A 15,793-nucleotide genomic window follows, 5' to 3' on the forward strand; every position below is an offset into this window, starting at 1 on the left:
ATCTAAAGTCATTAGTGATCTTCAGGTACTTTAAAAAGTAAACTTCTGGCAAGGCACAGTGGCTCACGCCTGTAATCCCAGCACTTTGGGAGGCCGAGGCAGGCCAATCACTTGAGGTCAGACGTTTGAGGCCACCTTGGCCAACATGATGAAACCCCATCTCTACTAAAAATACAAAAATTAGCCAGGTATGGTGGTGCATGCCTGAGGTCCTGGCTGCTTGGGAGGCTGAGGCAAGAGAATCGCTTGAACCCAGGAGGTGGAGGTTGTAGTGAGTGGAGATCGTACCATCGTGCTCCAGCCTGGGTGACAAAGCCAGACTCCATCTCAAAAAAAAAAAAAAAAAATAAATAAATAAATAAATAAATAAACTTCTTATCTCTCTCCAATTATTTTTTTTTAAATGCTTCCTTGTTATGAACTGTGCACAGGTAGCACTCTGCTAATATTATGTAAATTGTAAAACATATACAAACAGGATAGGAGAGAAAATGAGGAAAAATCAACAGAAACAGGAGTTCTAATTTTTACTTTGTACACCTCAGTGGGCCAGTCTTGCATATAACACTTTAGAAATCACCACTTTAAAGACGGTGGCAACACACTGCATTCACAACCAGATCAACTGGAGGCTCTAAGAAGGGTTAGGTAACTTCTGGTCTCAACTGTCTGACATCAGTTCAATATCCAGAAACAAACTGGACAGAAATCCAGGCTATCCTAAAAGTTTAGAACTGTGGCCACCATGTGTGTGATATCCAACAGTTGCAAATCACATTGCATGTTTTTATCCACCAACAGCAGTCTTCTAGGAAAATGCATTTGGGGAAGGAAGAAGGTGACTACAAGTATACTTTCTTCCTTCTTTGTGATAATCTAAAGTTAGCTGCAGAAAAAGGTAAGGGCTGGCTCTCAGCTGTTACTAAAGATTACAATCACCGTGGTCAAAGGGAAATAGAAATAAGATTCTCCATACTTTTAAACATGTTTCTAAGGTTTATAGTTGAGATGAAATAATTGTTTAGCTGACTGTGGATGAAGCAATGAATTAACTTCAGTTTAACTTCGCTGGGTAACCATTAGGTAAGTTTCGGCATCTGTGAAAACTTGAGTGTTACACTAGGTGTGCCTACAACACTAAGCATGATGTTTGACTAGCACCACCTAGTGGACATTCATATGGCAATGCATGATAAGGGAAGCTGCATGGCCAGGATGGAAAAGCTGCTCGTCACAATAGCAGCAAAGGGTTTAGCTAGTTCTTCCTAGCAGCCTCCTCGATAATTCATAGGTTAGTGGGAATCATATATCGAATAGTTTTGGCTCTTCAGAAGAAAATAAAATTTGTAACTAACTACATTATGACAGACTTTTTTCCTTTTAACAATTGAAACGCATCCCAAAGATCTCTAGAAACAGTCATAAAGATAATGCTTACTGCATCTCTCATCACTGGCTTACTTGGAAAAGAACAAAAAAAAAGTCGTAAAGAAAATCTGTTTGCACCAGGAGCGGTGGCTCACATCTGTACTCTCGGCACTTTGGGAGGCCAACACAGAAACACTGCCTGAGGCCAGGAGTTTGAGACCGCCTGGCCAATATAGCAAGACCCTATCTCTATTAGAGAAAAAGAAGAAGAAAATCTGCCTGATAAAGAGCTGAAGAAGCAGCCTCAAGCTGCTGGAGCCACAAGCACCCCTGGAACCGTGCACTCAAATGGCATCGTCTTTAGCACTAGCGTAACTGGGCGAAAGAAGCACCGTTTCTGTAACCTATAACTTGATGGTGCTTGCTCCCTTGGAGTTGTTCAAGGAGTCTAGATGAGCCAAAGCAGGCAACTGGCCAGGCTTAAAGTAACTCTGCTTGGGGCTTTGGGCCTTGAGGCTAAGAGCTCTGTTGCTCTACTTCAGCATGTTTTATGAACTGGTTTCAAAGTGCTGTTACAGCATAGCCAAATTTAGTCTTCAAAAACTGTCTTGAGTAGACCACTACCTGAAACAAATTAACGCAGTAACAGAAAACCAAATATCACATGTACTAACTACACCTTGGGTACTCATGGACATAAAAAGATGGTAACAACAGACACTGGGGACTACTGAAAGGGGGAGAGTGACATGAGTTGAAAAACTCTTAGGTACTGTGCTTACTACCTGGGTGATGGGATCATTCACACCCCAAACCTCAGCATCATGTAATATACCCATGTAACAAACCTACACATGTACCCACTGAATCTAACATAATCATTCCTTTAAAAAATCATCCTGAGAGCTTATCTTGGCCACCCTCTGGATTTCAACATACTTTTTGTGCAGCTTAATTATATCTGGCATCACTTCATGCCCTCTATATAATTTCCCAATCCTGGGATTCATGTGCTGCCAAAGCATAATAATCTTGTAGTGAATACATATTCTCTTTTAAGCACTGAAACCTAACAAAGCTTTGAGCTTTTTTATGGGGGCAGAGGGGTGGTTGCTGATGTGAACTGTTTAAGACCTTTCCTGTGTTCATCATAACTATAGATCAAAAAAGCTTTCGTTCTTAGCATACCCAATTAGACTTCATTGCTAAAGATTAAAGAACAAATGAGGGAACAAGCTTATCATTAGGTGCTTATTACTGTGCACCTATTACATGCCAGGCCCTCTATGATCCTCATTTTACTCTTACTACACCTCCATTTGGTATTATTTCCTCCACTTACAAAGGAAATGAACTCAGAGACCAACTCCCTCTACTCAACCTTCAGACCCAGGAGTCGTAACAGGACTTCAATGTTACTAGTCCCAAAAACTACTCTCCCTTGAGGTTTCCCTATACTCCACATACAACTTTGTGAAAGGTCCCTTTGTTAAACTTTCCTCAAATTACCTAATTTCAGTAAGCCATATATTTTCTGCCAGCAGGACTGATAAAAATTTCTAGGGACAGATATGGGAGATGTCTGCATATTTTATATGATATCTGGGACCATGAAATGGAGATAATCTGGGAAGAGGGCTGAAGATGAAGCCTTGGCCACTGAGCATCTGAGGTCCAAGAAAACCTGGAAACTGTGTTTTCAATCAAGAATATTTCAAGAAAGAAACTGCCAGTCGCATTAAGTACTGTGGAGAGGCTGGGTAAGTAAGACAAATGCTTCAGAATGTCCCACAAAGAAGCCATCAGTGACAGATCAACATTGGTAATTGGAGGCCAAGTATACACTTACTTGAGGAAAAAAAAACAGTATGGCCAGGCATGGCGGGTCATGCCAGTAATTCCAGCACTTTTGGAGGCTGAGGTGCACAGATCACTTGATGTCAGGAGTTCAAGACCACCCTTGGTAAACACGGCAAAACTCTATCTCTACCAAAAATACAAAAATTAGCCCGGCATGGTGATAGGCATGCCTGTAATCCCAGCTAGTTGGGAGGCTGAGGTGTGAGAATCACTTGAACCCAGGAGGCAGAGGTTGCAGTGAGCTGAGATTGCCACCACTGTACTCCAGCCTGGGCTACACAGTGAGACTCTGTCTCAAAAAGGAAACAAAACAAAAACTGTGTAATTGTAGCTTCCTATTTTAGCTCTAACAGGAGCTTACTAAATAATTTGAGATTTTTTAGTTTTGGTTTTTTTTTTGAGATTTAAATATAAACATAAGCAAAAACAACCTTTCTCGTGTATTTGCAAAAAGCCAATACCTGGAGACACAGTTAAGCAAATGTAAGCCATAGAAGTGTAGAGAATAAATGCTGTAAAACAGAGTAAATCATTTTCCCCTTTTGGACAAAGAGCAGGCTTTGACCAAAAAAAATCTTTTGCCTCTCTTTAAACTGAATAAGTTCTTTTACACTAAAGCTTGCAACAAAGTTTGTCCAAGACCCCCTAGTCAATATACAATAACCACCAGTTTCTAACCAGGGTGTAAGGTATTTGATACCTAACGCATTCTCATGACTACAATGAGTAACCCAACTCCACAGCTTGAGAAATTGTTAGACAGAACCCACAGATCCCTTTCTCTGAGAACATAAGCCTGTGAAATTATCTATCTTTGATTCAATTTGGCTTTCTCCTCCCTTCCCAGTTCACTGAACATCACACAAAAATGATGGCCTGAGCACTACAATGCTAAATCTGGGGCACTAGGCAACTGTCCTACAGACGCTGAATAAAGAGGCTCCCAGGGTACCTTCCATTGTTCACTGCTGAGCAGCTACCTTGATTAAGGTACCGTTTCACTAATCCTCCAGCAGTTTTCTCCACAGAAGGACAGATAATACGTACTTTGAACATTACCAAAATTTAAAAAATAAAATTTGATTAAGTTAAAGATCAACCCATCTGCAAGAGTTAAACTTGCCCCTCTTTTCAGCCTTCAGAAAGAAGGGAGGCAAGAAGAGACCCAGGGAGTAATTTCCAATGAGGTTTAGGACAGCATTACTATAGCAAGATGGGACAGTTTGGAGAACAAAGGCTTTCAAGAAAGAAAAACAGATTCTTTCATTCAAGTTACATGACCTCCTGGCACCACCACTTACTCACCTGTAAATAGATTTTTTTTTACTTTGCAGGGTAACTTAAACAATGTGTACAAGTGCCTGGCCCCACAGGTTTTTTCTTTTCCTTTTTTTTTTTTTTTTTTTTGAGATGGAGTCTTGCTTTGTCACCCAGACTGTAGCGCAGTGGTACAATCTCAGTTCACTGCAACTTCCACCTCTCGGGTTCAAGCGATTCTCCTGCCTCAACCTCGAGTGGCTGGGACCACAGGCACACGCCACCATGCCTGGGTAATTTTTGCATTTTTAGTAAAGACAGGGTTTCACCATGTTGGCCAGGCTGGACTCAAACTCCTAACCTCAAGTGATCCACCCGCCTCGGCCTCCCAAAGTGCTGGGATTAAAGGCATGAGCCATAGTACCCAGCCAGGATTTTTCATATTGTGAGAGTCATTTTTCTTTTTACTCGTTACACATGAAGAAAGCATTGGCACTGTAGAGCAAGAGGACCAATTTAAAGAGATTTGGTTCTAAAAAAAAATACTGTGGCAGACAAATTCTAGGTGCCTTCCCATTAGCCCCACTCCCCACCTCTTGGTGTCCATTCCTTTGTGTGAGCCTCTCCCCCTGGATAGGGGAAGGACCTGAGAGGACCCCATCTTGTTGGCAGCTTGGCTCTCGACACTTGCTGGTAGTGACAGTAATCATGCTGGTGGTCTAGTCAGCAGCCAGGCCATGCAGGGAGCACCCAGCTGGCAAGGAACTGAGGGGGTCCTCCAGCTGACAACCAGAGAGGTCTGGGCACTCAGTCCTACAGCGGCAAGAACTGAATTCTGCCAGCCGAGTGAGGCTGAAATGAGTTCTTCCTAAATCACCAGGTGTGAATGCAGATGAGACCATGAGCATTCTAAAGGACCTATCTAAACCATGCTCAGACAAAAACAGATTAATTTGTTTTATGCCACTGATTTTGTGGTAACTTAGGACACAGCTATAGGTAATACAGGTACTGTCCATTTCCTTAGTTACCTTGTTAAATTCATAATAACTGTAGTAGGTGGCAGCCAAATCATCCATACTATTCCAAAGTGAATTTAAATACTAACAGTAGTATAAAAAGTCTGGCCCTTAATAAAACAATTGGTTTCTAAAAGTTTGATATGGATTACACCTTTTAGAATTCCTCATAATCCTGTGAAGTAAATAATCCCATAAATTATTTAACTCAAACTACTAACAAGGGACACAGCCAGGAACTTGAGGACCGGGGTCCAACCCCTAATGCCACCATCCTTCCTACTTGTATAGTTTCCCTAAAGTCTCAAGGGTGCTTCCCACTAAACCCACAGACAATAAAAAAAAAAAAAAAACCACACCACAGACAGTAAAAACTACTGGGAACATTTTGTTCTTCCTTTTAAGTCCATTTTATCTACTAGATTAATAATTGTGCACATCAGTTAAAATGTCTTTTATTCTAAAGTCTATGTCTCAGTAAAGAGGAATCTATTCCCTTCATGGCTTGTTATTAATAGTAAGCACTTAAACTGAGTACATGTGAAGGCCAGAAACATTATTCTTACTGAAGATCTATCAAACAAAGCCACAAAACAGCTCCCTTTTATTTTCTAATAAGACTAGATTTATTCAATACCCTAGTAAAAGTTTTGATTATAAGTATCCAACAGTATAAAAAGTACAAAACAGATCTGTAGATTTCTAATATATTAATACAAAGTGCATGACTACATACAGTACATCCTACAGGCAAAGAGAGGTGGAAGGAGAAAAAGAAGACTGTGGTTGAGGTCTAGTAATAAATAAATAAATACAGAAGTAGAGATGATCCATATTATAGTATATCCTACCACCAATACTGCAGCCAAAATGTACAAAAAAAAAAAAAAAAACCATTTCAAAATAGCTCAGGAGGATGATAATGGCTGGACTTTTGTAATTCACCTCAAAGACTGTGGGAGAGACGACCCAACTCACTGTATAATCTGTGTATCTGGTGGCTTGTAGCATGTAGGATTTTTCCAAAAGAAGATAATATAACATGTTTAGATTAAGAACTATAAAACTACACAGTGCTTATAAAAGGTGGCTTACTCCTTATTGTTATTATACTATCCAATTTTTAAAACACAGTTTAAAAATAAGCACTGAGTCTTGTTATTACAAGGCAGGCAAATGCTTCTCCCTCATTATGAAAAGACTAAACTGGTGATGCTTCTTCCTGAACATTTAGAAAAGAGGCAGTAAGAGTACTCTGGTTTGGGTTCCAGTGAGAAGCTTTTCATAAGGATCTTAGGATTGAAGAGCTCTAAGTTCAGGATATCTCAATGTTCAGAAAACCTAACTAAAAGAAGCCAAACCAAAACCAACCCACTTAACATGAACACAAACCTCTTTTCTTTTAGTAAATTTTACTATTAATACAGGGTGAAAGAAAATAAAAACCTAATAGGCTAAAACAAGTCAAACACCCACTCTACACAGATAAAAAAAAAAACCTTCACAAAGGTCAACTGAAGTAATCCAGAGCTAAAACTGAATTGTGCAGATTTTCAGTGAAGTCATCAAAGTCATGTAACACAAACAAAAGTCGATTATATTTACACACTCAGCAAGCCCTCTAAGAAATGTGCCCCAAGAAGCATTAACCTGTTTTGTGCCATCCTGAAGACCCGCACATTTTATTTTTCAGATAGCTTACCATTTTTAATAGAGTGTGTTCTCTACCATACGGTAATGCTTTGGTACTATTCATACAGGGCCTCACCTGTCCTAAAGACTTGCCATTTCCCCAAGAGGTGCTTTAATTCTGCTTTAGAAGTTTTACATAAATTAAAATATTTATCAAATATTAATAAGAAGGGAGGTAGCACAGGACGTAACATATATAGTCAAGTTACCTCTCTGTATATTTAGAAATTACTTTCTCCTCCAAGATATTTGCCAACAGTAAGCTCAGTCTGTCCTGCTTAATAATCAGTAGTACAGGTTTGAATCTTCAGAACCTTGGCAAGGCCTTAATATTTCAAAATTATTAACAACTACCTCTAAGGGCAAAGTCCATGTTACTGAGTTATGACAAATTTATTATCATGAGGGAAAACAAGTGTAGCCAACCATCTGAAAAAAAATGCCCCAACCACTGCTTCTCAATACAGAAAGACTAAAAACTACATACAGTTTATCATACAACAAATCCCATCTCTGTCCCCTGAAATTCCCCTAGTTTCATTCATTAGAAGGGGATTTAAAAAAAAAGACTTAAAGAGCACTTTACAGCAGCATTCAGCTTTCCTATGAAATACTCAGCATCTTAAATATTATGTACAACTCTTTTCTTAGTAAGCTAGACACTGGCTTCAGAGTTTGTAGGACTGGAGAAAATCAACCCATTCAAAACTACTCTAGAAGTTGTCTTTTGGCAGAATAGCAGGTATCCAAGTTACAAATAAGAAGGTCATTCAAGACCAGCCTGGCCAATGTGGTGAAACCCCATCTCTACTAAAAATATAAAAATTAGCTGAGTGTGGTGGCGGACACCTGTAAACCCAGCTATTCGGGAGGCTGAGGCAGGAGAATCACTTGAACCCGGGAGGCAGAGGTTGCAGTGAGCCAAGATCATGCCACTGCACTCCAGCCTGGGCAACAAGAACAAAACTCCGTCTCGAGGGTGGGAAAAAAAAGAGGGTCAGTTTGTTGCTTTGTGGTCTTTTCAAAATTTAGATGGTTTTTCTATACCCCTTCCACATAAAAACCTCAGTCACCACCCCTGAGTGGAGATGGGCAGAGGCTCTGGCCCTTGCTCCTCTGGCTTCTCAGCAGCTGCTTTCTTATTGCTGCAGCAAGGCTTGAAGAGATGTGTGTCAATGAGGACTTCCCCAAAACGGCCTTTATAGATGATCCCACAACATATCTTCTGTCTAAAAGAAAAAATGGAGAAGATACATCAATGAGGAAGAAAAACAGGAATACAAAAGAAATCTACGATTATAACCAGTCCAATATAACCAAACAATTATGCTTCTATAATCTTGCACATTCTAAGTGAAAGTGCTCCTAGAGTAACACCAATTAGCTAGGAAAGAGGAATTACCCAGGTCCCTTAAAGGCTACATTGGAATCTTCTTAAATATTGAAGATGGCATTTTGAGAGACAGCAGTCAGTTTCAAAGGCTGCCCCTCATGTTGTTAACTATTTCCTCCAAAATCACCAACTCTTAAAAAAAACAACAGCCACTATAAACAAGCTGATGCAGCTAGAATTTTTTTTCTTTATCAACTCCTAAGTGCTTAAGCAGTAATTTTTAATTAAATACTGGGTAGATAAAAGTATGTGTGTGGGCTGGGTATGATAGCTCACGCCTGTAATCCCATCACTTTGGAAGGCCAAGGCAGGTGGATAACGAGGTCAGGAGTTCGAGACCAGCCTGGCAAACACAGTGAAACCCCACCTCTTCCAAAAATGCAAAAATTAGCTAGGCGTGGTGGTATGAGCCTGTAGTCTCCCAGCTACTTGGGAGACTAAGGCAGGAGAATCACTTGAACCAAGGAGGCAGAGGTTGCAGTAAGCTGAAGTCACACCACTACACTCAAGCCTGGATGACAGAGCAAAACTCTGTCTCAAAAAAAAAACAAAAAACAAAAAGAAGTGTGTGTGTTAGCAAAGATATCAAAAATGACACACCACATACTCTAAGGAAAAAAGATCATTTCCTATGAAGCGCCCTCCAGGCCCCTCCTCAGTTCTATTTCACCTCATCTCATCCTCTCCCCGCTTAATTTTACGTTTATCATTCCCTTTTCTTTCTACTTCTTGGTTTCACCGTATGTTGGCATCTCTAATCAAACTGCACAGTTATCCATTACACACACACACACACACACACACACACACACAGAATCACAATATATTCTGCAATGTCAACGTTTTGGTCAATATTAATTGAGATCCATACATATTATTGTAGAGCTTTATTTCATTTTAACTTATGTGTAATAGTCTATCCTGTGAATATGTAACACAGTTTTATTTATCTACTCTTATTTTAATGTACACATTAGCAGATACATCCTTCAGGTTTTTAGTACTTTATACTGCTGGCATATAGGAATCGAAACATCTTCAACTTTACTCAAAAACAGCCATTTATCAACATGGTTATAACTATTTACCACCTATAACTGACAGTGTTCTCATCACTCCATACCCTCTCTCCAACATTTGGTAATAGATTTTATTTTTGTTTTTTTACCAATCTAGTGAGTGTAAAATGGTATCTCATTGAAATTTTAATTTATATGTCCTTGATTTTCAAAAAGTTTGAACACATTATCATTTAATGAGTTATTTCGTGATTCCTTTCTAAGAGTGTCCATTTTTCTGTTGGTTTATCTTTTTCGTCCATTGTAGGAGTTGCTTGTATATGCCAGATACTAATCTTCCGTCAGATATAAGTGCTGGATATCATTTCACTGTCTTTATGGTGTTATTTCATGAATTTAAGTTCATAATTAAAATGTAATCAAACTTGGAGGGTTTTTTTTAAATGCTTAATACTTTGTCATAAAAAATCCTTTCTCACTCAAAAGTCATATTCTATTTTCTACTTTAATGTATCTGTAATTGGTGTTTGTCTATGGTATGAGATAGGGAACCAAACAAAATCAATTTTTCCACATGAATAACCATGTTGTTTATAATATCCTAGCAGCATTTATTGAACAGACCATTTTCACCCACAAATCACCCCCCATCATGTATCATGTAACAAGTTTCTGTGTGTGTGTGTGTGTGTGTGTGTGTGTGTGTGTGTGTGTGTGTGTACACGCACACACATTTGTTTCCAGGCTCTCTATACTATTCCATTGGTTTTTCTACTCCTAGTCCAAAAACACATTATATCAATTGCCATGGCTTTATAATATGTCTTGATTTCTGTTACGGCAAGTTTATCCACATCTTTCTTTTCCTTCTGAAGATACCTATTTTGGGCCCTTTGCTTTTCTATATAAATTGTGAATTAGCATGTCAAGTTCCACAAGTATGTTGGGGTTTTGACTGCAATTACCCTGAATCTACGAAGCGATGATCTTCATAACAGTCAGTTTAATAACATCTATGAATATGCTATACCTCTCAATTTATTTAGGTGTCTTTAAATGTTATTCAATGGCTGGGCATGGTGGCTCACACCCAGCACTTTGGGAGACCAAGGCGGGTGGATCACCTGAGGTCAGGAATTCAAGATCAGCCTGGCCAACATGGTGAAACTAAAAATACAAAAATTGGCCAGGTGTGATGGATGGTGCACACGTGTAATCCCAGCTACTCTGGAGGCTGCAACAGAAGAATAGCTTGAACCCAGGAGGCAGAGGTTGAAGTGAGCCAAGGTCACACCACTGCACTCCAGCCTGGGGAACAGAGCGAGACTCTGCCTCAAAAAAATAAATATATATAAAAATACATAAATGTTACAACATTGTATAATTTTCAAATAACTCCTCCAACAAAGGCATTTTGATATTTTACTACTAGGTTCTTTTATATTTCCTAACACTATGGCAAAATGTATCATTCTAATACCTAGGTTTAAATCCTGCTCACTTACTGTGTAACCATAAACAAATTACTTCCTCTTTGTACCTCTGTTTTCACATAATGCTTCACAGAATTGTTATAAAAATTAAATAAGGCCAGGAGCAGTGTCTCAAACCTGTAATCCCAGCACTTTGGGAGGTCAAGGTAGGCAGATCACTTGAGGCCAGATGTTCAAGACCAGGCTGGCCAATATGGCAAAACACCACCTCTACTAAAATATAAAAATTAGCCAGGCATGGTGGAGCATGCCTATAGATCCAGCCATTTGGGAGGCTGAAGTGGGAGAATCGCTTGAGCCCAGGAGGCGGATGTTGCAGTGAGCCAAGATAACACCACTGCACTCCAGTCTGGGCTACAGAGTGAAACTCTACCTTAAAATTTAAAAAAAAATTTAAATTTTTTTAAAAAAAAAGAATAAATGGATATATCTGACCAGGCATGGTAGTTCATGCCTATAATCCCAGCACTTTGGGAGGCCGAGGTGGGTGGATCACAAGGTCAGGAGTTCAAGACCAGCCTGGCCAGCATAATGAAACCCAGTCTCTACTAAAAATACAAAAATCACTTGGGTGTGGTGGCGGGGGCCCTGTAATCCCAGCTACTTGGGAGGCTGAGGCAAAAGAAACACTTGAACCTGGGAGGCAGCGGTTGCAATGAGCCAAGATCATTCTACTTTACTCCTATCTGGGAGACAGAGCAAGACCCTGTTGCCACAAACAAAAACAAAACAAAACAAAAAGCATAAATTTAAACCATCTATAAAGTACTTACACTATACACTAGGCATGGTTCTAAGTGTTTACTGCTACTGGTACTACCACTACCACTATTACTATCAATATTGTATTGGCTAGAACCTTCTACATAATGCTGAATAGAAATGGTGATAGTCAACACTCTTGATTTGTTTCTGATCATACAGAAAATGTTTTCATTTTATCACAGTTATGTATTATGTAGGCTATACTTTTTGTAAGATATCTGTTGTCTAAGTAAGAAAGTTTCCTTCTATTCCTACTTTGCTAAAAGTTTTGTTTTAAAAAATTAGCCAGGTGTGGTGGCACGCACCTGTAATCCCAGCTACTCAGGAGGCTGAGGCAGGAGAATTGTTTGAACTCGGGAGGCAAACGTTGCAGTGAGCCAAGATTGCGCCACTGCACTCCAGTCTGGGCAACAGAGTGAGACTTAGTCTCAAAAGAAAGCTTTGTTTTAAACATTAAAGGAATGTTCAAATTTGTCAAACTCCTTCTCTGTGCCACTAAAATGACAACACCTTCCTTTAGAAACTATCAGTGTGGGCCAGGCGTGGTGGCTCACGCCTGTAATCCCAGCACTTTGGGAGGCCAAGGCAGGTGGATCATCTGAGGTCAGGAGTTCGAGACCAGCCTGGCTAACATAATGAAACCCTGTCTCTACTAAAAATACAAAAGTTTAGCTGAGCATGGTGGCACACGCCTGTAATCCCAGCTACTCAAGAGGCTGCGGCCAAAGAATCACTTGAACCAGGGAGGTGAAGGTTGCAGTGAGCTGAGATAGCACCACTGTACTCCAGCTTGGGCAACAAGAGTGAAACTCCATCTCAAAAAAAAAAAAAAAAAAAAAGAAAGAAAGAAACTGTCAATGTGGCAAATTACGTTAGTTGATCTTCTCATGTTCAAACCAATCTTACATCCCTAGAATAAAACTAGTGGCTGATGATACATTGTTCTGATATCAAACTTATATCAGCCTTAAAAATGCCTGGGGCCTATGCCCTATTTTACCTGTACTCTGGAAAAGAAAGTGCATGGGCCCCAATCATCTGTTCCGCGATGTTTAGTACAACTTGCCTATTGTGGCCTGGTATTTCGTCAAGGGAAGAGTTTTGCCCACTGAATCAACTCTCCTTTTTCTTTTTTTTTTAACATAGAGTCTTGTTTTGTCACCTAGGCTGGAGTGCAGTGGTACAACAATAGCTTACTGCAACCCTAATCTCCTAGGCTCAAGCAATCCCTTCACCTTGGCCTCCCAAAATGCTAGGATTACAGGTATAATCACACCTGGCCTAAATCAATTTATTATGAGATTATCTCAGTTTTTCACTTTTTCTTGAGACAGCTTTGCAAGATGTGTTTTTTCTAGTACTATACCCCCTTCATCTGTATGTTCAAATATATTGGCATAAAGTTGTCTATAATATCCTATTATTTTTTAAATTTCTGCTTTATCTATATCTAAGTTTCTTTTCTCTTTCTTAAAATTGTTTATGTGTACCATCTCCTTTTCCTGATCCACTTTATCTCTAGTACTTTTCTGTCATGTTTTTTTTTTGAAGGACCAACTCTTAGTTTTACTGATTCTCTCCACTGTATATTGTCTTTCTACTCCATTTATCTAGGAATAGAAAATGTAGGTACCTTGATGTGATTTTTATTTTAACAATTTTAATAGGAAGAACATACACAATCCTACTTCTCTGCTCAATTCCTGCTTAATCCACTGCAATCATGTGTGTTACCAGCTGTTTGCCAAACTCCATTTAATTGCTAAGGAAGTAGAAAAACACTGTCTGTAATTAAGATGGTTTGCTTTTGAGAGACATTTTCTGTTTCTTTTACCTTTTCCAGTATGTGAGATCTAAAAAGGAAAAAACTGGTGTTCTGTTAGAACCAGAAGCCATCTCTGTGTCTGAGCCGTCATCTGACTGGTTACTGTAACAAGGAGATTGAGCAGGGGAGGCACTTGAGGTGGTACTGTGAGCATCAGAATCTGCAATAAAGATTAAAAGAAAAAATAAAATTTTCAATTTCACTACATGTAATTGCATCCAAACCTCAGCATAAGACACTGTGAATGAGTTGGTAAAAAAGACAAAGTAAAAAATAATTCATTTTCTATGCACTACTGGTATTTGAAGATATTCACACTAAAGTGTTTTTAAAAGAAAGTGAAAAGATGGAATAGACATACTTTTTCCTATTCCTCCTGCTTATACAACTAAAATCCCTGGATATTATATATAAAATAAAGCTAAGACTCCAAAAGGTAAAACCACCTAGGGAGCTCAAGACCCAAGGCAAGCCATGGTGGTAGGTTCCTTAGTTTTTCCGGGTTTTCCTTTTGTCTCATAATCCCCAGCTTTGGAAGTGAAGCAGCAGCTACCCAGAAATGCCAATGGATACAGACAACCAAAACTACAACAACAACAACAACATAAAAATCCAAAACCCCAGTTAAAGCCTGATCTCTCTAGCAAAGAACTAGGAAAGGGCAGCCTAGCCAGACAGAAAACGCTTCTAGACAATTACCTTTCTGTTTCAGCCAAACCTATAGAAAAAACTGTGGGCACCTTTCCTAACCCCAGCAGAGGCTGAGGTGAAGAGTCTACACTTCCACTCTCACAAGACATATGAAACACCCCAACACCTATACCACGATGGTGTCAGAGGAAGCCTAGTGAAGTCAGGCCTTTCCTTACGGCCCACTAAGTACAAGGCCACCCTCACCATGTGGGAGCCTGAACTCTCCTGATACCCAGCAGTAACAAGGAGCCTCCCTCTCCCTCAAACCTCAGATATGTCAATGGAGGTTGAGAGAGAAACTCCAATTCTAACACCTGGTGTTAACAGGGTGGTAGTGCCCCTCCCTCTTTCCCTGCTCTGAGAGGTGTCAAAAAAGCCAGATAAAATAGAAGGTTTAAATAAAACTCAAAGTCTCACAACATAATCTGAAAATGTCCCGGTTTCAATAAAAAAATCACATCAGTTCAATAATCAGGAAGATCTCAAACTAAATGAAAAGGCCAACACTAAGATGACAAAGATACTGGAATTATCTCACCAAGATTTTAAAGCAGCCATGACAAAAATACTTCAGTGAGCAACTATGAACATGTCTGAAATAAATGAAACCATATCCTTGGCAAAGAAGTAGGAAGCCTCAGCCGGGCACGGTGGCTCATGCCTGTAATCCCAGCACTTTGGAAGGCCAAGGTGGGTGGATCACCTGAGGTCAGGAGTTTGAGACCAGCCTGGCCAACATGGTGAAACCCCATCACTACTTAAAAAATACAAAAATTAGTTGGGCATGGTGGCGTGTGCCCATAATCCCAGCTACTCAGGAGGCTGAGACAGGAGAATCGCATGAACACAGGAAGCAGAGGTTGCAGTGAGCCGAGCTTGTGCCACCGTATCTCCAGTCTGGGTGACAGAGCAAGACACTGTCTCAGAAAAAAAAAAAAAAAAAAAAAAAAAAAAAAAAAAGAAAGAACCAGGAAGCCTAAGTAAAAAAAAAAAACCAGCAAACTATAAGGAAAAAATAAATGGAAAATTTATAACTGAAAAAAATACAATAAAGAAAATAACCACAATGGATGGGCTGAGCAACATGGAGGTGAGACAGAAAACAGTGAACTGTAAGAATAGAAATTACCCAATATGAACACAGAAAACAAATGAACAGAGCAATGCCGGGCGCGGTGGCTCACGCCTGTAATCCCAGCACTTTGGGAGGCCGAGCGAGGTGGGTGGATCACAAGGTCAAGAGATTGAGACCATCCTGGTCAACATGGTGAAACCCCGTCTCTACTAAAAATACAAAAAAAATTAGCTGGGCATGGTGGCGCGTGCCTGTAATCCCAGCTACTCAGGAGGCTGAGGCAGAATTGCCTGAACCCAGGAGGCAGAGGTTGCGGTGAGCCGAGATCACGCCA

The 15,793-nt window shown here is 39.8% G+C and overlaps 1 protein-coding gene across 7 annotated transcripts in view; it reads right to left on the bottom strand.

Moving 5' to 3' along the window:
* Window positions 1–6,106: 6,106 nt before the first annotated feature.
* SINHCAF (SIN3-HDAC complex associated factor) overlaps window positions 6,107–15,793 on the bottom strand; it is a 46,807-nt gene continuing 37,120 nt past the window's right edge. For all 7 annotated transcript variants that reach the window (XM_017532163.1, XM_037739861.1, XM_037739860.1 and 4 more), the window contains 2 exons: window positions 13,701–13,851; window positions 6,107–8,425 (listed from right to left, as the gene is read on the bottom strand). In XM_017532163.1, the coding sequence (XP_017387652.1) occupies window positions 8,266–8,425; window positions 13,701–13,851 (311 nt within the window). In that variant the 3' untranslated portion in view covers window positions 6,107–8,265. The remainder of the gene's footprint in view (window positions 8,426–13,700; window positions 13,852–15,793) is intronic.

Source organism: Cebus imitator, unplaced genomic scaffold (genome assembly GCF_001604975.1).
Source record: "Cebus imitator isolate Cc_AM_T3 unplaced genomic scaffold, Cebus_imitator-1.0 Scaffold76, whole genome shotgun sequence".
In the NCBI taxonomy this organism is placed as follows: Eukaryota; Metazoa; Chordata; class Mammalia; order Primates; family Cebidae; genus Cebus; species Cebus imitator.